This window comes from Topomyia yanbarensis, chromosome 1 (assembly GCF_030247195.1).
Source record: "Topomyia yanbarensis strain Yona2022 chromosome 1, ASM3024719v1, whole genome shotgun sequence".
NCBI classification, from domain to species: domain Eukaryota; kingdom Metazoa; phylum Arthropoda; class Insecta; order Diptera; family Culicidae; genus Topomyia; species Topomyia yanbarensis.
This window is the reverse complement of record NC_080670.1, coordinates 148,306,964-148,331,257: the sequence shown is the minus strand read 5'-3', so window position 1 is coordinate 148,331,257 and position 24,294 is coordinate 148,306,964. Positions and strand designations below refer to the sequence as shown.

Genomic DNA, 24,294 nt, shown 5'->3' with positions numbered 1-24,294 from the left:
CCGCCAACAGTTTACCTAAACTCTCAATAACAACTTCATCAACCACTGGCAGACCTCACCGGGAAACCTTCAGAAGAATCTAGTGCGGGCTCTCCGCCACACTCCCCCAAAGATAGAATGGTCACCAGTGGCCCAATCACATGCAACGACACAACAACCCACCAAGGAAACCTCAACCAGTGTTGTTCACCCAACCTACCAATCTCTGGCACTCGACATTACCACCCTGATGTTAAAGAAACCACCCATGGACTCACCACAGGCTCTCCGCCACACCTCTCCTGATGCTGGGGAGGTAGCCAGTTGCCAACGAACAAAGAATGCTATTCATGCTAACACCCCTAGAACCACCCTAAATCCCAACCAAAAAAAAAACAATTTTATAATTCTAGAATTAAGTGAAACATTAAACTTAGCAATCACATGTAACTAAAACACTAAAAGGTTAAGGCGCAAATAAACAACAACAGCAGCATATTGGTTGGCACAATCTTAGAAACATCATGTTTGTGCTACGCCGGATTGATACCTGATGTAGGGATGTAAAGCAGAAGAATTCTAGTAAATTAAAGCCCATATACAATAAGGGGTAAGAATGTTCTGGTGTACTTCTTAATTTGTTCGTAATTAGTGTATAGTTCTGAAAGCGGTATTATTGGATGGCGACGATTTTTGCTTGTTGCATTTTAAGACGCACGTTGGTCGCGCCTTGTATCCTTAATTTTGATTTTAATCGGTTCCGTCCAACTTAGTTGTAAAGATCCGAAACCGCAACCGCTCGTCTTATAAAAAGTTGCCACGACCGGCGGAAGGTAATGAGCACAACAACTATGGTAAACCACCACGCGACCGCATTGAAACATATACAATTTTCGATTGGTACGACACCGGTGTTGTGGAGTGCACTGGAACTGCACCATTTTTGCACTTTCTAGCAGAAGTGCAGAAAACTGGGTATGTTCCATTGACACTTCTGCTAGAAAGTGCAAAACCAGTGCACTACACTACACCGGTGTCAATCAATCGAAAATCCCAATAGTTTCAAACTGTGTCTACCTCGCACTCTGGTCTGCTGCTAGCTTTGATATCCGACGCGAAACGTCGTAAATAAAAGCGTAACAGACATGTTGACTTACGTTTACTATCTTAATATTTCTCATAATCCATCAGCTTTTGATACAACAAAATGCTACATCATACTAGTGGGACAAACACCAACTATAAGTCTGCAGACAGTAAAACTAGAACCACCCTTGCTTTAAAAGTTCATTCAATGCCATCCATTGCACATATAGTTTCGGAATTCGCTCTATTTTTCATTTTTTTTTTTTTGCTTACTTCCATTATCGTAGTTCACTCCGGGGCTCCGAGGCTGGTGGTGGTCTACTTTTTTTTTACTTGGCAGCAATTTGTTTTATCGATATTTTTGGAATATTACAAACATAATGGAATATCGTTGGCATAGCGGTATTGCTTTGCCTCGGTGGGTGTAAGGTAGCGATAGAGTAAAAAACGTGCTCGGTTATCCCGAGTGTACGACTAGCGTAAAATTAGAACCAAAGTTTTCTAGTGCGTAGATTCAATGAGAAGCTTTTCTATGGTTCGCTGTTAGATATTGACGAACTTAACAGTAAAGGAATTAGTTGAAAACCGTACATGATTCGAACCTGACATTTCTGTGCGTTGTGCAAGTGGATCAGGCACTGCTCACTAGAATATGAAGGGATTCTAGAACCAATGCTGGAGTGCTATTATTTCCGGCACATGATCTCCGATGCATCGAGCTTTTGTATATTCCATTGTATCTGATGGCCGGTGGACTTTGCTGATGGCGGGGATGTTGCTTGTAACGAAATAGCAAATATTTGGTGTGCAATACCGCTCTCTAAAAGCTAATGTTGAGTTACTCTGTGGTTGCATATCTCAGTGCAGGGTTTTTATATGGTAGATGAAATAACAGCGGCAATGTAGCACACTTTGTTTAGAGGGAAGTAGAAATAAATAATAATTTGGATGTTTATAATGAAAATAACGTTGATTTGTTTGCAGAAGCCCATTAGTTTGAATTCATTTATATCGATACAGATATGCGCAACAAAAGCATGGCTCAAATTCCAACACAGATTGTGATTTTTTCATATTTATTCGGTTTTATATATCACATCATATAAATAACTGTGTAATGCTATCTATAATTGGATTAATACTTTGCGCTTGTTTCACAAGCAAATTTAAATCGTGCCTGTTTAAAAATTCACTTAACCTTTTTGGATGCTATTAATTTATAAATCAACAAGTTAAACAAAAAATGTGCTAATGAAAATCTCTTCATAAATTAATCAACACACTGTTTGTGTTAGAAACAGCTCATATATCTTTAAAAAAAAAATTACAAAAAAATGCTTCAAAATTGCGTCCTATGTGATATGACCTGCAATGTTTCCTACACAACTACATTCAACCTGCTAACCGTCAACCAACAAACAAAGCTCGTAATTCTGTGGCATCACACAAAAGCTTCCCGTTAGAACTAAAACTGTAAACCATTCTCCCACGCTTCGGTAACTATGGCCAGCAGTGGTGTAGTGCAAATACGGGCATATCCTAACATCTGCCTAACCGATAAGCCCCGTTTAGTTAGCAATTGAAAGCCGTGTTAGATGGAACATCATTTCGATACCGATTGCAGCTTAGACTCCGACGCTATAGTTTATGTTCCATCCCGTTTGAGCAGTGGATTTGAGAATTCAGAAGAAATTTGTTAGAGCATCAAAGTGACGAACAGATGCTGTGTTGGGAAGGAGCCTCGGATTATGACACATTTCTATCCTCTCAGGAGCTGCACAGAGATACTTTCATGCACTCCAGTCGAAAATCAAGCGTGCCGTTGGTAAGATGTTGCAGTGTTTATGTGTTGTACCCTGCGATTTTTTTTTAAATTTATTTATGATAAACCCAAGCATAAGTATTCATTTGAAAAATTGCACAGAAAAAAGATTGTCAAAAAGTGAAAGTTTTTACTTTGAAACAGGAAACAAATACTGCAAACGCAATAACAATATCCTGACGGATCGAATTACATTACAGTTTTCGAAAAGTTTGCCGGTCCAAACCCATCGAAGCTAATCCCTCATCCGTAATTCATTATTCCATAAAAAGTAGTAAATAGTGATAATTATTTACTTTTGCAATCGGCCCAAAAAATCGTATTTGGGCGAGAGCCGATTGTGCTTCATCGCATTTAATGAATTTGTCATAGTAGGGCGCTGCACAGGTGTTAATGAATAAATTTCTGTATTTCATCAAAATGAGCCAAATATACCTGCAAGAATTTACGGAGAAAATTAAATTTATTGCAGTAGATATAGTAAATTTGAAAAAAAAATCGCCCAATTCTTACACGCATTGCTCTACTTGTTATCGTTGCGATGATGATAATAATGAAATTAGTTCGTTGAGCATGGGTTTGATGATTTTTCTGAAATAACAAAACTTTGGGCACAACTCCCAATCAATCTAGGATGCTTCCAAATAGAAATTTTCCTGGATTACCTTGAATTAGTGTTAGGTTCGCCTTCCACTTTTAATAGTTATCTATGAAGGGGTCTGCATGGAAAAGTCCGTTCGTAAATTCATGAAAAAAAACAAGTTTCCGTGAGCTGCACAATTTATTAAAACCGTGACCAAGTTTCTGAAATTATGAATAATAAACCTTCGCCCCGGATATATACATGGCGTTCGGTTTCGAATGTTTGGATGGGTTACTGCCGCTGTTCCCTGGGCATGTTTAGTTTTTGTTGTGATTCTTGCTCATAATTTGGGAATACACAGCCGACAGTACGTTGTTTATGATTTCAGGAGCTTATTCGCGAGTTTTGTGATTTCTCATCACCAAGTTTCTGTCAGACTAGCGGGATTTATGTTCATTATTTCAGGATCTTAGTCATGATTTTCGTAATTTATATTCACTTTACTGTGATATCGTGTCTCTCATCCCAATCACCTTCACCTAGTAGGCATACCAAGATAGACAGTGGGTTATTCATCCCCTTCACACATATACCCCCGCATGATAAAATAAGTCTTCCGAAAGACAGCAATGAACTAATGCTTATTGAGCTAATTAAATATTATACGGACCCCTTGGACCCTCCAGCTAAATCGGCCGCTGGTTTCAGGTGTTTCAGCGTCAAAACATAGCATCTCAAGTTCGTGGCTGTCGATCCATTGTATGTATGTTCAAATCGTACTGAATATGTAATTTACATTTCTCGACAAACATATGATTACGGCCTAAAAGCCAACTGTCAAAATCCACTTTGAATGGAAATTCCAGACAAACCGTTCCTAGTCGAACACAGTTCACAACAGTTTAAAAAAGAGAAAACTTTCCTCTTTCATTTACTACCAACATATGTGATTGGCGTGTAACGGATTGTTCGGAATTTCCATTCAAAGTGGATTTTGACAGTTGGCTTTTAGGCCGTAATCATATGTTTGTCGAGATTTTCACTATTATATTGAACATAATCAGCCATGGAATCGTGGTTTGAGCAAACGAGAAAGGCACAGTTGCGCCATTAGGTGGATTAAAACAGGTTTTGATACAATAAATGCGGATAAACACGGGAACAATTCATGATTGTCTATTTAGACTTTTGTTGGTTCATACTATCATCAGACTTTTTGGGTTTCTCACTCATAATGCTATCCATGAACAAATTTGACCACAAGTCTTTCACCAATCGATGCATAGTAACCAAACTTTGTTGAAATACAGTTTAGCGTGTAATGTTGATATTGTGTAAATTTTGTGAATTTTTTGTATAGTTTGGTGAATTTGGAGAATTTTTTTTCTATAAACTAACATAACCAGAAAATTAGCCAAGCCAACTTTATAAAGTTCAGCTCACACATCGCAAAAATTCAAAATTATCCCACCGCAAACTTAGAAACCACTCAGAGCAGTAATGGTCACAGTTTCGAGAGTGCCTGATGTTTACAATTTAATATCGCCGAAAAATGCAAACAAACATGTGCTTTTTATTGTCCGGCAAGCAATCTGCAGTTGCAACAGACGAAATCAGATTTATATCTCAACTGGGATTATAAACCAGGGTGGAAAGCTTACACCAATGGGTGCTTTCAAAAACGTCGACTACATCTTTCAAATAAATGGTTCAACGGTGTTTTGGCTTGATGTCATTATGCAAAATCAGTTATAGAGTTGTATGGTCACCAAGATAAATTTTCTATCCGAAGACTGCAATACGGCAATTTTCCCCGAAAATTCATAAAATCCAAAAATACTGGACAATTACAAAGCCGAAACTAAAAAATCAGATTTTACTTTAAAAAAAAATCGAAAATGTAACGAAAGTAGACGAAAGCAGGGAGAGAAGTTACAGCTACTATTGTGTAAAAGTTTATGAGTGCCATTTTAATTGATTATTTTCCTTAATTTGGAAAACGAATTAATTTTTGACCACGATTTCTATGTAGTGCAATAATTTTGGTGACGACAGTTAGAGTAGTTGACAGTAGTTCTACAGTTAAACTCAACATAGTCTACAAAAAAAATTTACATTTACATTTTATCTGATCCTCATACTTTACATCTCGGTGAAGTATCGCACATTCTACTTATACTAACGTACATTTTTATTCTAGCTAGATGTAAGTAAAGAACTTGCTGTCAATTTCACTGGGCCACGATGTACGTTATACCACAAAACACCTTTTCCCACCGTCCAGTCCGTTCAGCAAAGTTGTAAAGTTTCCTAGTAGCTTTTCTGAGTTTTTGTAGGATTTTGTTCTACCATGGTGAGTTCTTATTGTATGTATGCGTTTTAGCTGGGTAGCAAGCACGTGGGTAGAAAAAAGTTTCGGGAGGAGCCCACGAGTTTAGAAAACAATATCGGTTTTCAAAAAATATACCAGAAATTACGTTTCGATATACACTAAAAAAAAAATTCTGTTTGTCATGTAATGCGTTTTGATCAATGTTTCGATAAACGGCATTACCATCATTTGTAGTAAACTGTTTGGATGTACCAGAGATTTTAAAAGAATCGATTTTCGGGTAATGCTTCTGCAATTGCACTGTAAAACAGTGATAAAATCCATGACCTCGTTCAATAAATTAGCCATCGAAGGATACAATCGCTGAAATGAGGGGCCATTTAGCAGTGAACTGCATTAAGAATATTTTAGCGGGGGAAGAAAGTTTATCAAGATGCTTTTTAAGGTGGTCAGAAATATGTAATGCTGTAAGAATACGGTCCACAATATCCGAGAAATTTATTAATCCAGCGCTGGTTTCTTTCTCTGGTGGGGATATGGGACCACTTAGGGTTTTTGATGTTCCTGAAAGTGCTGAGAACTCCTTTTCTGAGCTTAGATTTTTGAGACCGGGTCGTCGGTTTTGCACCAGTACGTACGTCCTCGAGAAGTTATTTTTGGGGGACCTTGAGGAGACACCTTCTGGACTTTACAACGAAGCTTGGGAAAGGAAATGTTCCTCCTTTTTCTAATGCTTCTAGGCACAACAGAAAATATTCCCTCCTGGTGTTGATAACAGTCTCCTTCATCAACAGACAGGCCAGTATAGCTGTTGAGGTCCGATGGCGTAGCTATCTTTAGCATTTCTGCAAAAGATCGCTTGGATTGTACGCAAGACATGTCGGGAGATCATGCTGGTTTCCCCCACAGTAGAGACACTTTTCAACATCCCTTTCTCAGGAATCATCCGTATGATTCCCACAGCATTTCTCACAACGGGTCTTATTGCTACAAAGGAGGCTGTGTGTCCCAATTGTTTGCAATTAGTACAGTTCATGACCCGCGGCACTAAGAGGCGAGCTGGTAGACGAACCTTGTCAAAGAGGAGGTAGTTAGGTAGAGCTGAACCGGCGAAAGTCACCCGATAAGAGTCTGAGTTGACGTATGCTTTCTTCCCGTCAGCTGCGACTGATGCTGAATGCAAGCATTTGCACTCCAGTATCGTCACTGGATTAAGCATAGGGTCTTTGAAACAACCAGTCCCATGTTTCAGCAGGTCCTCGCAGCTCAGACTCAAATCGGAGACTACCACGCGGACTTCAACCCTGTTAGCTGTAATATACACTCTGTACTCCTTTGTAAAGGGCCCGTCGCCAGCAATATCATTTGCCTGATTTAAACTGCTTACCACCACCCGAAGCTTACCAGGGCGAATTTTCGATATTTCAGTCACGGTAGAATACCGGTCTGTCGGAACTCGAGAAATCTGCAATAGATTCAAACACCTTTTGCCTTTGGTCCGAAAGAAGATCAAGAAGGGTTCGGTGGCCGAGCTTGGATATATTTTGAGCCGGGGAGTCGATTTTGTTTCGACATCCATTTAACCTTGAGATTAACCACCGTCAGGGGAAGTCATTGTTGCACGGGGCTATTGCCCAGTGCACGTTAGTATGAGAGCCAAGAAGGGTAAACGTAAATAAAAAGCATAAGTACTTAACTTGTGTGTATAACGCTATCCAGATGGTTTACTTCATTGGTTACCGGCCGGATGGCAGTACGCAGATATGGGAACACAAAAGAAGGGAAAAACGGAAACCTCGACGAGGCGGAGAATGTGCAAGATCACCTTGAACGCGAATTAGCACTATTCTTTGTCGCTATACACTGCACGGACTGGAAACAAAACACTTGTGATTCGACCGAGCGCTCGAAAACGAGTGATCCAGCACTTACATATCGTGTTTATAAAAGTAGGTTTGTTGCCACTATTGCTTATGTTGGTTAATATATATTCTATAAGGCACATACCCCTTTCTTTAGTATCAGTACTTTCCCATATCGTGTGATAAGCATTTGCATCGCAACCTCTAACGCAATGCTTATTTGGTTCCCTAGAGTAGTCCATAAACTCAGTTACTTCATGTGGAGGGCTCTTAGTTCTATTATTCGATATAGCTAATATAATCCGTTGCATCATCAAATTATGAACAAACACAGTAATTCAAATAAAAAATTGTTAGGAATTTTTTAAAAAAAATTCCAAGTGAAAGTGGCTTGTTGGAAAAGTCGTTCCCGTTCGCAAACATAATCAAAATTATTTACAATGAATCGTTCAAGGACACCACAAATTCCTGTGCTATAGATTTCCTTTTGTTTTTAAGCCTTCAGTTGTATTGTTAGACAGAAATCGTAGTCACGGCAAACCTCTTTCTAATAACGCGTTTTGCGGAAGTTTTTATGGCTTTGCTAATTATTAACTACAAAATTACAAACTGTTTTTTTATTTTTTACTGCATTTAAACATATATAATCCTTTTAAGATCTAACGGAATTTGGAAGCTGTTCAGACCGCTAGTGTACAAAGCACTATTCTGAAAATTACTTAAAACGAGAAGCTTTAGCAGCTTCCATATACGAACTTTTTGTTGCTATGGTTTCTTTTCGTGCTTGCATTGAAATATATAGAAATATTCGACATCAGATATTACACGAACATGTAAAAAAAATAGAAAACTTCATCTGATTTTGGTAAAATTTAGAAGAAAAGCTCAAGGTAAGAGAATTAGGAAATAAATATCTACTAATCAATACATAATCCTTGATTTTGGGAATTTGTCTTACGTCATGTCCCTGTCTGTCACTCCGATGATGTCCCTTCCCTGGCATATCCCAACTGCCTCTTCTGTAACATTATATGATTGAAAAGTACCAACTGCATCAAGAATAGATACTCTGCAGAATAGCTAGCAAAAATAACTGACCTTAATATCTTTGGAAAGCGAATTCACAAAAATTCAATGATTCGGTATCGAGCAAACATTCCATCATAGTACAGCGAATAGGAAGGCCACCCCAACTCACTCCCAACCGCCTACCAGTAATTGTGTAATCGAACAACTGTATCTGCTGTTTAGCATAAACGTGAAACCATAAAGCTAGGCATACAACAGCAACATAATTTGGTTCCGCATCCAATACAATGAAACTAACCCAGCACAAACCGAATCACCGGAAGGCGAGCAAAGTCTGGCTTCATTCGAGGTTTGAACGTTGCTGGATTAAGGAGTAGTTTTTTTCTAGAATCAGTGAACAATGGCGTGAAAAAAGTGCACGCTGTGTGTGGATACTTTGTGAGTCAGCAATGTGAAAAGCTGTATTATGTAACATTTGGACTAACGGTATACTGTTTCTAGACCGAGGCCTTTCTGGGAAAGAAAATTGCAGCTAAACAGCCTCAAGCAAGTGGCTCATTGACTCATGGCTTACGAAGTGCAAGTAAATATTCCACAATTAATGTACGAATACCGGATATCAATTGTTCACTCGCACGTAGGACGACACTCAACCAAAGCTCTAGTCCTACTTTGAAGTGTGAATACATTGATAGACGTGTGAGGGAATATAGAGTAAAAGTTTGACAAAATAACATGCTACGAGCCATCCAAGGTATTAAGGGCATGATTGTTTTATCAATTTCCCATTTTTCAACTTGCTCCATGAAACGCGCCACCGCATGTTTTTCGCGGAACAAGGGGCGCACTTGAAGCATCTCATTTGATGTAACCGTTAAAACGTTTAAAATGTTACGCATAGATCAGAATATGAGTAATTCGACCCTCACGTAATCAATCAAGAAGCGTTTCATTAGAAGAGGGCTACAGAAATCAATCTGTGATGTTGCGATAAAGAAAAATTTACAAATTCCACAATTCGCCAGGAGACTCAACGAGTTATATGCATTAGTATGGGCACCCCTCGGAATTCGATTATTTTTTGATTCCACACCATCAACTGCCATTCTAACTAGCGCTCCTGTTCGTAAAAAAATATACTTGCTTCTGTGCATGATTCTCTGCGGGGTGATTGGGTACTCCCACAAATTGTGAATGCGGCGGAATTTCGTCTCTCGCGATCAAATTCACCACTTCATCAGCAGTTCCAGCTTAACGAGCAAATAAATAAATAGCGCCAATCACCTGGGAGACCCGTCCCTTTCCCTCTCACCTTGCCAGTCCGTGTCCTCCAGAGGTTTGCGACAGCTGAACGAACCGAAAATGGGGTCAACTTTTTTCGACGCCTGTTTCGAAAATGGGAAAAGTCAAGCGAAAAACTTTTTATTTTCAATTCCGTGCCTCCGCAGCTCGGGAGCAAACCGTAGCGAAATAAAATCGGACATTTCATTCATAAATACTGGGTACGTGTGCGATCGAAGTTTTGCAATTTAAAATTATCGATCAGGGACTTGTTTTGAGGTGAACTTTTTTAATATTGTAGACTCTTATCAGATGCCAGTGGAAGGAGGAGAAACGAGTTTGCATTTTGCTTGGAGAGGTCAGTAGCGGATTGGCTAGAGAAGCTATAATTTCTACTTGCTTTACATAGATACGCGTACATAAATTTGCAAATGATCCTAACTATACCTGGAAAGGAATTAGATCCTATAAATCTGTCTCTCAATTTATTCGGTTTGTGGGTTTCAAATGGGTTCCAGATTTACTGTGCAACAACATTGGTCTGTGTCATATTTGTTTATTTATTCATTCAACTTATACATTCATCTGACGTATGTAGATTATTTTCATGAATAAAAACCTAAAACTAATTGTCATGAACAACACGAAAAAAGTCAACAAGCCGTTCATTAAATAATTTGAACAGCAAGTAATCGAACTGAAGCGGGCCATCCTGATCATATTGTGTATTTTGTGGTTCCAGAAGCAGGAAAATACGACGACGAAGGAGTCTCTCAGGAGCGTACACATTCAGTTGTATTAGCAGAGCAGAGCAGTCAATGTCGTCCGTAAGTAGTTTTGCAACGAAAAATACTTGTGAAGTGATCCGTCTTACTTCCCGTGGTTCGCCGCTTAGCAGACGGAAGTGGTCCTCTTATGGCGGCAAGTTTATTGTGTGACGCCACGGCAGAAACCTCAGAGCGAACACCTTCAATCCTGGCAATCCAGCTAGCATGGTAAGGGCACCATGTAATTGCATTAGATTCCAGCAACGAGCGTACAACCGAGCAGTATAATTAAGTATTAAGCTTAATGGATCTCGAAACTGCAATTTTGATGATGAAGCCTAATTGAACGCTCTAAAATAATAATTGCCTGCACAAAATATGTTTTATAAAAGCCGCTTTCAATATATTATAATGTAAAATTCGGATGTAAACTTCAAGTGTAAAAATTGGACTGTGGTTCTTCGATATAAGAGATACCTACTTTTAATCGTGAATTTTCCGATTTTTAAACTTGCATTTTGCTGCTTACGAATTATTAAACCCATTTTTGCCCAACTTATTTTTCACGCGCAACACAAATTGTGTTTTCCGATGGAAGAAAAATGATGTGGTCATTCCAGTGAAATTCTTTTTGTACTCAAAGTAGCTGATATAATAAGGAACAACCAGTGAAAATTTAAGATTGATCGGTTAATCGGTTCCTGAGATATCGTGATCGCCGCGGATGAACTTTTCAACAAAATACAACTCCGAGATAATCGAGTTTTACTGTCGGTGCAACGAGTCAACGGTCTAGCGTGTCACGTACCACGTACCGCCTACGAGTGGTCAATGGGTAGCGGTCTATGAATAGCTGTAACTCAAGCTGTAGTATTCCGATGTTAATGAAAATTTGAGAAAATTTTCCTCAGCGTATGTAGTTTCAGAATATCTAATTTACAAAAATTCGATTTTTTTCATCCTAACAAAAATGTGTAACCCCTTAAGGGAAAATCAATTAAAAACAAAACATAAACACCGGTTTAACCACTCTAACTTCTCTAAACATATTCTGCAAGAGTATATGAACAATATTAACTCGTTGATAATGCCAGTTCTGCGTTATTAATTGAGTAATAGGAGTTATTCTTAGCACCTACTATATATAGTAGGTTGGGCAATAATGGGTTAATTTTATCTGGTTTTTATACTGAAGGTTTACCGTTGGCGACCTCCTCAGGTGAGAACTTTTGAAGTGATTCTGGTGCTGAAAGATCTCAAACTGGAAACAAGTGGTAAAACTTCCAGCATGTAGGAAACTCACTTTGCAGAACGGAGAGATTGAATAGCCTAGCCAGAGGATTACAAAGAGCGATTGCACAGTGCTTTAGCACAGACGGAATACCATCAAAACCCGCAGCATTCGATGGTTGCTATTGTCACTACCATGCCTTCTGTTATGTCTGAAATAATGAAATCAAATACATTACAAGGCATCCCACACGTTACAGTTACAGTTTACCAAGAAGTGTTTTTTATCTAAAAATATCTGAAAAATTGATCACTAGTATTAACAACGACCGTACGTTTCACTATCGTGCTCACTTTGACCGAATTCCCCCTTTTGTTTGAGTTTATACTCTAGCTAGACTGAATATATAATATAGAAGAAAGCACCTGCGGTTAAGCAAAATCAGTACTTCTTGCGTTTCACGGCGAAGCACGATTGTCATGTTGGCTATAGATATAGTTTAACTCATCTTGCTTGTGAGATAAATGATCGGGAATGAACTTTATCTCGTTTGAGTTCAGTAAACCAATACCCGGATAATCGTCATTGCGGGCCACAACCATCTTCACCGATACTTAGGATAGGGTACGAGATGTTGATGTAATACCGACTTAAGGAAGGCCACCGACTCAGCGACGCTTCCATAGGTATTACGTTGTTGAATTGAAGGACAGGTATAGGTCTAGGACTCGCCACAGGCAGGCTATGTGAACAAGAAATCAATATGTGTTTGAACGGTGGGATGGTTCGTATCCGGGCATACGAATACTCAGAGCAAAAAGATATTTAGTCATGTTTTTCTTGTGTTTAGGCTCTGGATAGCCGGCCATCGAGGGGATTTACTTTTCCCTAAACTACAGCAATTTGAACTTCAAACAGCCGGCCGTGGGAGTATTGCTAAAACTGTGACGTAGTCTAATATCGTTTAAGAATTGGGTAGAAGGACCATAAAATAAGAGTATCTTTAAAACTTGCAAATCAAGCAACAACTTAGTATTTCCGTATATCAAGTCACATCACTCGCTACAACAACATCCGCGGGCTAGCTCCAACCTCTTAAGCCGATCGCGATCTGTACTCTAGTTCAATGTATCATGCATGATGCAATTAAAACTTCGGATTGAATCCACTATTGTCTTCTTCCTGATCTCCTCTTGAGTCCCCTAAGTCTGAAGCGAATCAATCGACTATTAATTAAATCAGAGTGCACTGGTTACAGTAGTGACGGCACCGGTGGTTGAGTGGTGAGCGCGACCGCCACTCATTCCAGTTGACCTGGGTTCAATTCCAGCCGAGGTCGTTGAGATTTTACTGAGGTGAAAAAATCTGTGGTCACGTCCTCCTTCGGAAGGGAAGTAAAAGCCGTTGATCCCCGGTCCATGAGTTGATGGATCGATATCTAGTCCAGACAGTGAAGTCACCTCTCGGCAAAGAAGAAGTAAAATCTAACTTCTATACTTACTAACAAATATTCTCCTCCCGTGATACTTGTGGTGTGCGCAGTAGTACATACGGCCTCTAGCAAAATCAAGTATCGGACTAACCATTCCTGCCCTATCCTTCCGTGATCTAGGTTCGGGCCTGGACGGCGCCTGTATTGATAAATAACACCTTAGGATTACCAGGAATTGCGCATTGAAAGACGTTTCGCTACTCCCTAGCCTAGTTATCTACTTATTCCCTGTACAACTTTAGCTAACCTGTACAACTTTAGGCAGGGGTGATCGCACAAGCTCAAGCTCAGAGGGCACTGGTTACCGTAGTGTCCACGAATACTAATTTCCCTTCGCTATTCTGTCCTAGTGTGTGTGGGTATGTGTATTGCTCTGGATTTCATTACTCACAACTGCTCCAATTGTATATCTGAAACCCAACACGGTTTTATGCTTAAGCGATCAACTTCTACTAACTTAGTATCCTACACATCATATATCATCAATTCATTGGAAGCAAGACTTCAAGTAGATGCCATATACCCTGACTTATCCGCAGCTTTCGATAAAATCAATCAACTGATAACAATTTCCAAGTTAGGCAGGCTTGGATTTGGCGGCTCTTTTCTTAATTGGATCCACTCGTACCTGTCTGGACGTGAAATGACTGTAAGAATTGGTGACAACACGACCTCCCCATTTGCTGCAGGCTCTGGAGTTCTACAGGGCAACCATCTAGGCCCATTCATATTTTTACTTTACCTGAATGACTTAAATCTTTCGATTAAGTGTATGAAACTATCGTTTGCTGATGAACTCAAACTATTCCATATCATCAAAACACCCACAGATACCGCATTATTGCAACCTCAGTTGAATATTTCACAAATTGGTGCAAGGTTAACAGGATGGAGTTGAATCCCGCTAAATGCTCAGTTATCTCCTTCACCCGAAAACACTCTACCATCAAATTCAACTATAATATTTCACAGACTATTCTTAATCGAGAATTGTCCGTCAAGGATCTGGAGGTTCTGCTGGACTCCAAACTGAATTTTAAAAAACACATAGATTAGGGGAGACCGGGGCTGGTTGGCCGAGTTTTGCTTTCGGAATTTCTGTACTCATTCTGGTTAGACTTTTTGAAAACCGGTTTGCGCTGTCATGAAGATACAACCCTTGAGCACATACGTAATTTTTTTCATTCATGAAAAACAAATCAGGGAAACAGTTATTAGCAAACTGATGCGGAAAGAAAAATCGGCCAACCAACCCCAGGGTTGGGGTAGGTTGGCCGAGTTTGGTAAAGTAAGTTAAACACGTCAAATGTATCAGTGGAAAACTTTTAATTCAAAAAATCATCGTTTTTTCGTATATAGGTAAGGAAAATAGAATCCACTCTTCACTTTTTAGTCTTTTTATACTTTTTGGACTTAGTTTTGGTAGCTTTAGTGAACTTTTTACCAGCTTTCGCTGATTTTTTTCCTCCGCCAGCGTGCGCTTACGTTTGATTTCATTTTTCTGCTCCTCCAATACTGCTTTTATTGGGGAATCGGTCAAAATTTGAGTAGATCAGCGTGTCTTCGAATCAGATCGTGAACTCGCCTTGGGAAGAGGTCTGATGTCTTCAGAGAGGCTTACATCAGCAGCAAATTCTATGCTAATGGACGAGTTTTGTTCGGGGTTGGGTCGATCTGTGACAAATCCTGTCAGAAACTCCTCAGGAAGAAAAATTTCAGGGTGGAACGGGCCGCGCAAAAGATTCAGAAACCAGCTTGGTATTCAATTCATAAAATATCGAAATCAACTTTTTTTTTAAATTGCCGACTTTTAGTGGTTCGAATCTCTTATTTATATTTGATAATAATTTTAAAGTATTTTTATTACATATTTCTCGTGAATATTTTTCCTTATAATCATCAATATTTGCATAATATCAAATTTTGTTTTGAAAAAGGTTGGAATTTCACAAATATCAAAGTGCACATTACCCTACACTAAATTTACAACTTGGCCAACCAGCCCCGCACAGAACTCGGCCAACCTACCCCAACGTATATTTTCGAGAACAATCACGATTTACACAAACAAATATAAGGTTACACTGGCAACCGTTATACCATTTTGTTGCGTTTTGAATACCCTTTCCAGCAGTGCCAAATTATTGAAAATCGGATGTAAATTGATTCGCGTTACACATATTATTTTTTAGAAACAGAAATTTACTCACCAGTGCCGAAAAAAGAACAAACGTGCTCCTGTACAAACGACACCACCAAAACTCCGACATTACGTCGGTACATTGGTGACCTAATACCCCAACAAAATCACTATAGATGTCGCCACTGCGCCTAATAGCCTTTTCATAAAAGGCACTCGGCCAACCTGCCCCTTAGGCTAACCTGCCCCTTGGGCCAACCAGCCCCGGTCACCCCTACACTATTTCCAAAGCATCTAAGCTCTTAGGATTTATTTTTCGAGTCGCTAAGGACTTTGTCAATATACACTAGAGTTGAACACGGTTACATGAAAAAAAATTTCGCTCCGAGTAACTTTCTGAGTCCCATTCAGGTATCAAAACAACTGCAAATTTTAAGCTCAATCGGTGAAACTATATTTTTGCGCCCACGGTTTAAAGTTTACAAGGGATTTCACATGGGAAAATCAATAATTCTTTCAAAAGACGCCTGTTACCTGCTGAAAATAAATAGACATATGATTTTTATAGGAAATTTGTCAAGAAAACAAAGTCTCGAAGACTACGAAACGATCTGATGCTTAGATGTAGAAAAAGTTATTAAGCAAAAATCGATTGAAGCCCTGAAGATTGATGAAAATTTCAATTTTTATAGCATCACTGCTGCTGACGGTAGAATTACATACAAAAAATTTAACTTACTCTTATTGTGTACAAAAGAAGCTTCAATTTGTTTTTCAAAACTCTTGTGAGGCGGCCAAACAGTTCCGATAATTGTTTTAGGCACATTACGAGAAGATCGAAACAAAATTGCGTATAGTTAAATAACCAGCAGCAGTGGTGCTAGAAAAAAACGAATATTTTATCAATCGTCACAGCATGAATCGGTTTCCGCTTAATAACTTTTTTCACAAGCCTCAGATCGTTTCGTTGTCTTCGAGACTTAGTTTCTTTGTTAAATTTGCTATAAAAACCTCAAAACGATTTATTTTTAGTAGGCAATGGGAGGAATTATTTTGTGAAGGTTAATTTTCGCATGCAAAATCCCATGTAAACTTCAAACAGTGGGCGCAAAAATATAGTTTTAGGGATCGAGCTCATAATTAGCACAGTTGTTCTAGGACCCAAATGGTACCTAAAAAGTTGCTCGGAGCAAGAATCCGTTAAACCTCCACAGCTACCAGGATCGGTGTAAGCTTATCGACCTAGATTTCCTGTGTGTTCGTCGAGATGTTTGAAAAGCAACGATCATCGCAGATCTACTGCAGTCTCGTATCGATTATTCTGATCTTCTGCACATGTTAAATTTCGATATCCGTCGTTGTACCCTTCGATATAATAATTTCTTCCGCATTCCTTTCACCAGAACCAATTACGGCAATAAGGGACCATTCATAAATTACGTAACGCGAAAATCGCCCAAAATTGACTCCCCCCTCCCCCCATGTAACAAATTGTCACAAAATTCTCTATCCCCCCCTCCCCTATTACGTAACAAATTCCTCGAAAAATTTTTTTTTGCTCAGTAAAAACATGTTACGTAACGATCTAGCTTACTCCCCCTCCCCCATATGTCACAATATGTCACAACTTCTCGTACCCCCTCCCCCCCCCCTAAACGCGTTACGTAATTTATGAATGGTCCCTAAGGAGCCATTCGCCTATATGTGTCGTATATTCAATCGTTTTTCTGATGTTTTTGACTTTAACTTGTCCCGTACCGTTACCAAGCGATTGTTCAATAATTCTTTGTCTAGTTAGCTTTAATATCAGTGTTAGTTATAATTTAGCAATTGCATAATGTTACTATTAATTGTAGAAATAAGCGCTGATATTTATCATTTGGATGTTTGTAATCTGTTGATGCAAAGGATGAGGAGGTTTTATGGCTGCTGAAGAAAAAGCACACAACTCCAGCGGGTTTTTCTCTGCTCCAAAATTAATAAAAATTAAAAAAAAATATTGATGATTGTTGGGCCATACAGAATTATCATGTTGTAACACCCCTTTGCTTGTTTAATATAGTGGAAAGTGTTAGATATGATCCACCACAACTGACGTCCTCACCTCCTCTTCCCTATTTATCCTAACCTTGTTGAATGCCTCTCCCCTCGGCTACATTACCTGCTTATTAAATTTAAAATCCGCATTGTGACCGTAGTGATCTAGCGGACATTAGTTCAAATCACAAAATAAGTATTTGTAACTTGTTTATTCGAACCTGGATGTCTGTTCACTGCGATTTAGTAGTTTAGTAATTATATCCCAATATAATTATTATGGTCACCTGGACATCAATTGTGTGGTCCGCTGTCAATTCAATACAACTCACGCACTAAACGGAATAACGACAGAACCACTTCTTGCGGTAACATTACCTTTGGATGTGCCGTCCTTTTTTTACTCGACATTTACACTTGAGATGGACGTCTGTTCTCTGTGCCTGAATTGATGTTGCTTCTCAGTTTTGCATAACCTAGAGCAAACTTGGCCTTAATCCCACTGCTCTGTCATCGATTTTACATGGTATACGTTATGAAATATTGACATTCATAAAACAATTCTCGCCGAAAAGAAAAAAAAAGTTGTCTAACATACTTTTCCACTCCAAGCATATCGCAAATTGTTACTTTTCCAGAGCAAACGAAACCTATAATGCACTATTCTGCCACTGCCAGTGCTGCGAAAATTCAAAATCAGTTACCTATTCCTGCTTTTATTTACCGAAACCAACATTCAGATTCGCTGCCTCCCTCATTCATTAACATTCCAACTGAATAAAAGTTCATGCAGAATTAAATGTTTGAATGCAGAGGAAATATCAATTCCTTCACTAACCAAAGCATTCATTTGATATTATGCGGTCAGTTTGAAGACAGTAGTTGGCATCTTCTACATTTTCGAGCATAAGTGAACAGCGTAATCTATATCTGGTGCGCTGTTGCTCAATAATCCCTCTCAGAGCTAGCATAGAAACAAAATTCAGTTTACTTTTGAAACCGAACACACCCGAACCTAAGTGTCGGGAGAACGAATGACGAGGGAAACGAATCAAACATGTCATTCATCGCGGCAGGTATGAAGTGAATTTCGTTTCTCTTCCATGTTCACGCAGAAATGTCAATTTGTTTAAGCTCTGACCACTGCATGGTGTTTTGATAGTGTTTGAAATGGGTTCCAGCTCATGAAAACATCATCAGCATGTTGTAAAAACCATATTCTGGTTTATTCATGGGTGTTCGAGCCCATTTTATTAGTATTTTTATGGTTGTGAAATTTGGCACGGACCATATTCATGGTATTTCTATGAAAAATACACGTACGGCGTTTGAACACAAGAGAATTCGCTCGGGTTATTATCCCCGAATTATATTGATCGCACGAACCCGTTTCGCCCCAATTCTTTCTTTAATTTGAATTTGAAGTTAAACCTGGCTCTTAATGGCGGAATAAAGCTCCAGGGGGCTAATCAAAAGCATATTTCTTAATAAAATGAGTCCAGGAAATCAATATAGTTTGAATGACCACACAAAACGTGTTTACCTGTTTTACCACAATTTCAATTATAACTCTAGTGTAAAGATAAACCAGTAATTTAAAAGAATTTTTTTAAGTACACTTAGGCCTAGGCTGTAAATTTCTGAAAAAAGCATGCCAACCAATAGTTTTCATAGCTTATTTTCCCTGTAAAGAGTTAGACAACCTTGTGCCAAACGCAGTTTGAGATATAAACAAAAAACGTGCTCATATAATATAATTTTCGTGTATCGTGTACCATATATTTATCCACCCTCGTCGTAAAATCGTGATATGGCATCCTACTTCAAATGCACTTGACGTTGCAAATAATTCGGAATAATTTATTATCTAGTTCATAAATAACAAAACATGCAAATAAAATCGTACCTTTGAACGATTTTGTCGAAAATATAGAAAAAATATTGATGTTGCTACGACGGGGGATAAACCTATTTCTACATACTATAGATAGGTTTGTCGGTGGAAACAAATGGATGACGTTTGAATTGTATAGAAAATATCGCATTTCAATTGACTTGATCCTACAACTAGCTAACATGATTCTTTCTCTGTCCCCGTAGCCTTGGAGTTCGACTACTCATGCCACACACAATATGGAGCAAATTTCCGGACCGCCAGCTAGAACGGGTACCTGCTATCAAACACCTCGCTCACACCCGTGGCGCCCGACTATGGGTTACGAGGCTGTTCAAGTTACTCCGCTCCACGAACAACCAATTACCAACGCTCTGGTAGCGTCTTCCTACTCGCCATCAGCCATGTGTTCAGATCCAGTAACCTTTCCAAATCTTGTCACGGGATTCGAGCGAAATCCTCAACACGCTGCACGTGCTGCTCTGTATACTCGTTACACGCCAAACGAATGGACCACCTCAAATGTCGTGACATACGCGGAGGCCGACAAGAATCGCAACTATGCGGAGAAGGTTCGCTCGGAAGCAGTTCGACTTATGCGAGAAACAGACGAGAAGACTTCCCAAGGTCAACGAGATGCGGCAAGGCGCCTGGGAGAACGCATAACGGATATAACGTTCTGGCGAAATGAGCTCTCGACCGAATTGGAAAAACTGATCGCCGAATCCGCCCAGCTTACGGATACGAAACGTAATGTCCAGAAAGCACTGCAAGATCTAGAGCCGCCCTTGCACATTGCGCAAGAGTGTCTGTACCATCGCGAAGGTCGCAAAAGCATCGAGTTAGTGCATGATCATGTCGAAAAAAGTCTACTCGTTGAAGTGGATAATCTAAGATCCTGTCAGGAAAAGCTATCGCAACTGTTGACTAGAATCACCAAACAGCTCGCTGATTGTCGAGCCGCACAGCACTCCCTGGAGGATGATATCAGTCATAAGGAGTCGGCTCTTGGAATCGATTCGTTGTGTCATCAGGTATGGTTATTTTCACGCAGGATAAGTGGTGAGTCGAGAATAATGGAAATATTTGATTGGTAAATCAATTAACATTATCGGAATGAAACCAAAGTTTTACAGTAGTTCAATATATGTATATATTTCAGCTTACATATGTCGTTTAATTTTAGGATGAGTTTAATTGAAATGCTCGACATTTGCGATTAACGCCCTCCATCAGAAGAGCTTATACATTCGTTTCTGGGACGTTTTCGCAGTTTTGGCTACTTCCTAATCATTTCCTGTTCGTCCTTCGTTTCTCTTTTAGTCTTCCGAAGTTCGCGCTGTATCATAACTCAAAATATTTTTATCCAGCAGAGCTCAAAACTGTTTATTGGATTATGGTCTTTAGGCACATAATCCACAAAATTAGCCGCATGCCACTCCTGCACAGATTTGGAGTAGTGGCATAAAGTCAAATCGGGCCATAACAACAGATTTTGATCGCACTGTCTCAAAACGGCAAAAACCGTTTTTAGAGATACGCTGTTTTGTAGATCTCACTGTTTATGATTCCTTTTATCACAAATTCACTACGTTTTCCACAAGTGTATACGACATGCCAAATTAGGTACTTCGAAACGAATTTCGACAGCTTCCTCGGTTTGAAATGGTCATTCACAGCAAACTTGTCCTTACCCGTGGAACTGAAAAAAATATTTTGTAATATTAAATTTATTTTCATGCACATATCTGGAGCATGAACATAAATGTAAAATTAAGTTCCGCCACAAATACACACAACTTGTCGTGCTTTCTTCAACAAATTTTATTATAATTTTACACGTTGAATTAAGATTACAGTTTCATTAAACGGGAATAATATTACACGAACGAAAGTGTAAAATCATATGCTTTTTGATTCTCCCGTTGAGTGCATCGAATCCAACCTAATTTTCAATCAAATTTTCGATTCAAGCTTTGTATGTTTACATTTGTATTGATTTACATGTCGTTTAAATTTTATTATTTTTTGTGTGTGGTCCGGCATTTGTTTGGAATCCGATTTGATGCAGATTTCATCAACAATGACGCAGCACCGGTATCTCATTGGCATCATCGTGTATAGTTTTCGGGCGCTCGTTTTGGCTACACACACAGAAAAAAATATTTTGTAATTTTAAGTTTATTTTCATGCACATTTTTGGAGCATGAATATAAATGTAAAATTAAGTTCCACCACAAATACAAACGACCTGTCGTGCTTTCTTCAACGAATTTTATTCTAATTTTACGCGTGGATTGAAAATTACAGTTACTTTAAACGGAAAACCAATGCACTTCAATGTATTTTTACTCGAATACTGCTGTAAAATGAATGACATGTAATATTACACGAATGAAAGTGTAAAATTGTATGCTGTTTGATGCTTCAATTGATTTTAACGTAATTTTCAAACAAATTTTTTATTCAAACTTTGTATGTTTACATTCGTATTGATTTACATGTCGTTTAAATTTCATTATTTTTTGGAGTGCACTGCTGGTGTTCGTCTCTATACGTTGTACGTTTTCAATCCGGATCGTTTCTTGGCCCTCTTGACGAAATTTTGCGACACATCAAGTTGTTTCGCCAAATCCCGCGTCCAAATGTTTAGATTCCGAGTGCTCTGTTGGTTCACTTTCATCCGACTTGTGGTTCACTTTCATCCGTTTCTGGAAACTTTAGAAAACCTTCGAGACGGTCGAATGATGTCCATTAGCGCGATGCGACAGCCCAGGGATGAGAATGAACAAAATATTTTCGCAAACGTTTGGGCAATTTAATTCCATCTTGACCGAAATTTCACTAACATCTGCGAAACTCAGAGGATGTAAAGATGCACTCTAAAGAGAAAGCAGTCTAAAAGAGTCGCAGTGATCAGTGACTCACCGCTTAAACGCAGTAACAATACACGTTAAAAATAATTCGTTTTTGCAACGATACTGAATAAAGCAAATATTGATTGCTACACGTGATGTTGGCATTAAAACTACTACACAAACAGCTTCAATAATCCACCACATAGCGCTTATCTCGCCCATATATACGAAATAAAATATCAATAACTTACGACCTTACAACTAATCAAAGCTTTGTAATTTATCTCGTCTGTCTCGTTCGCAGTTGAATAACTACAGCCGCGGGATTAATTATTACGGTGGTATAGAAAAATATGATCCGACTGTTAGTACCCCCGGCACGTGGTCCGGTTCGAGCAGCACGCGCATTAACAAGTAATTAATTTGCTACCTTTCTCGCACTAGTACTGTCTGATTTATTATTGACATTGCACCAACCAAACCGTTTCCGATCTGATCCGTATCCTGACCATATCATTCGCGACCCAGTTGCTGTGTGCTATGCATGTAAAAATCCCTTTCCCGCATGACAGGAAACACGCTTTTCACCACGAGATAATCGCACTCGTAATTGCGGTAATTTATGAGTGCATATTTGAACGGATTTTTAACCATTGGTTGTTTGCTTTTCTCTCTGCCATTCATTCATTCCTGACGCTGCTTCCATGGACTCATCAAAGCTCACACTCGGAACGTTCGAAATCCTGCCAGCTTCGTAGTGATGCAGAATCACTCATCAACGCTGTGGCCACATCCGTCTGGGACTGCTGGAGCAACACTAACAATGCGTTCAACAACCGATCGTCGGAAATGCTCGAAGCGAAGAGCAAAATGCAACTGCATTTACACAAAGTGAGTTTGAACATTTCTATTTCGTTGATTGTCAATTGTTAATCACATTCCAGCTGACCTTCAGGATATTATTTGAAATTCGTTGGACAATAAAATGTGTACGCATATCATTTGTAGTTGATATTCAAAGCAAACAATAATGTAGTCATTCTTATTGCAAATTTTATTCAACAAAAAACATTTTGTCTCAACAAGGTATACACTTATACGACAACAGTATGTTCACATTATTTACGACGAACATATTCTCAGAACATTAATTTACGACGAAACGATAATGGATTTAAGTTTCAGTTTTCCACATACCGTCTATAGTTACTATATTCATAGTGAGGCAAAAACAAAAGCCTGAAAACTGGCAACACTTATTTCAGAAAGAAAACACTAGCATCTCGTGCTAATGTTCAATTTCTTTCGTAATAGCTTTATTGAGGCCGTCGTGAGTAAGGATTTTACATGTACGTATAGCGAAACGAATTTGAAGATATGATCTGGTTTTATATTTGTGCCAATACTTCTTGGTACTACATAAAAATATTCTGTATTTTCGTTGTATGCTCGACAACACAAGAAAAAAGTAAAATAATGATCACCATAATCACAATACCTTCTCCATCTACATGCAAAAAGAAACTGTTATATGACGTCATACTCGATTGGCTCCGGCATTTGACATATTCAATTGGCTCCGCTCAGTATCTCCGCCTAACTATGAATATAGTATAGTAACTTTAGCATCGTCCGAATCGCTAATTATTATTATTATATTATACAAGAGTATTATACATTCAAAATTTTGATCGCCGAATAATTTTTTGCTTAATTTGCTGAGTTGAAATATCAACAATACTTCCGTCAAAAAAAATTGCTGAACTGTCAGTTCGATTTGTTGAAACTCAGCAAAATTGCCATTCTTTCACTGATTGTTTCAGCAATCAAGTTCTATAGATTTGCTGATTTTCGGCAAAATTAGCAAATATTGCAACGATGAACTCTTTGCAAATCCTAAT

At 38.8% G+C, this 24,294-nt stretch overlaps 1 protein-coding gene across 2 annotated transcripts in view; it reads left to right on the top strand.

The window, feature by feature from the left end:
- The first annotated feature begins 2,620 nt into the window (after window positions 1-2,620).
- Window positions 2,621-24,294, top strand: part of LOC131677012 (tektin-3-like) — a 42,115-nt gene continuing 20,441 nt past the window's right edge. The window contains exons 1-5 of one of the 2 annotated variants that reach the window (XM_058956506.1): window positions 9,032-9,131; window positions 9,195-9,276; window positions 19,742-20,569; window positions 22,698-22,807; window positions 23,113-23,284. In XM_058956506.1, the coding sequence (XP_058812489.1) occupies window positions 9,259-9,276; window positions 19,742-20,569; window positions 22,698-22,807; window positions 23,113-23,284 (1,128 nt within the window). In that variant the 5' untranslated portion in view covers window positions 9,032-9,131; window positions 9,195-9,258. Of the gene's footprint in view, window positions 2,891-9,031; window positions 9,132-9,194; window positions 9,277-19,741; window positions 20,570-22,697; window positions 22,808-23,112; window positions 23,285-24,294 lie in introns of those variants that run through there. The other variant, XM_058956497.1, reaches the window with a different exon arrangement.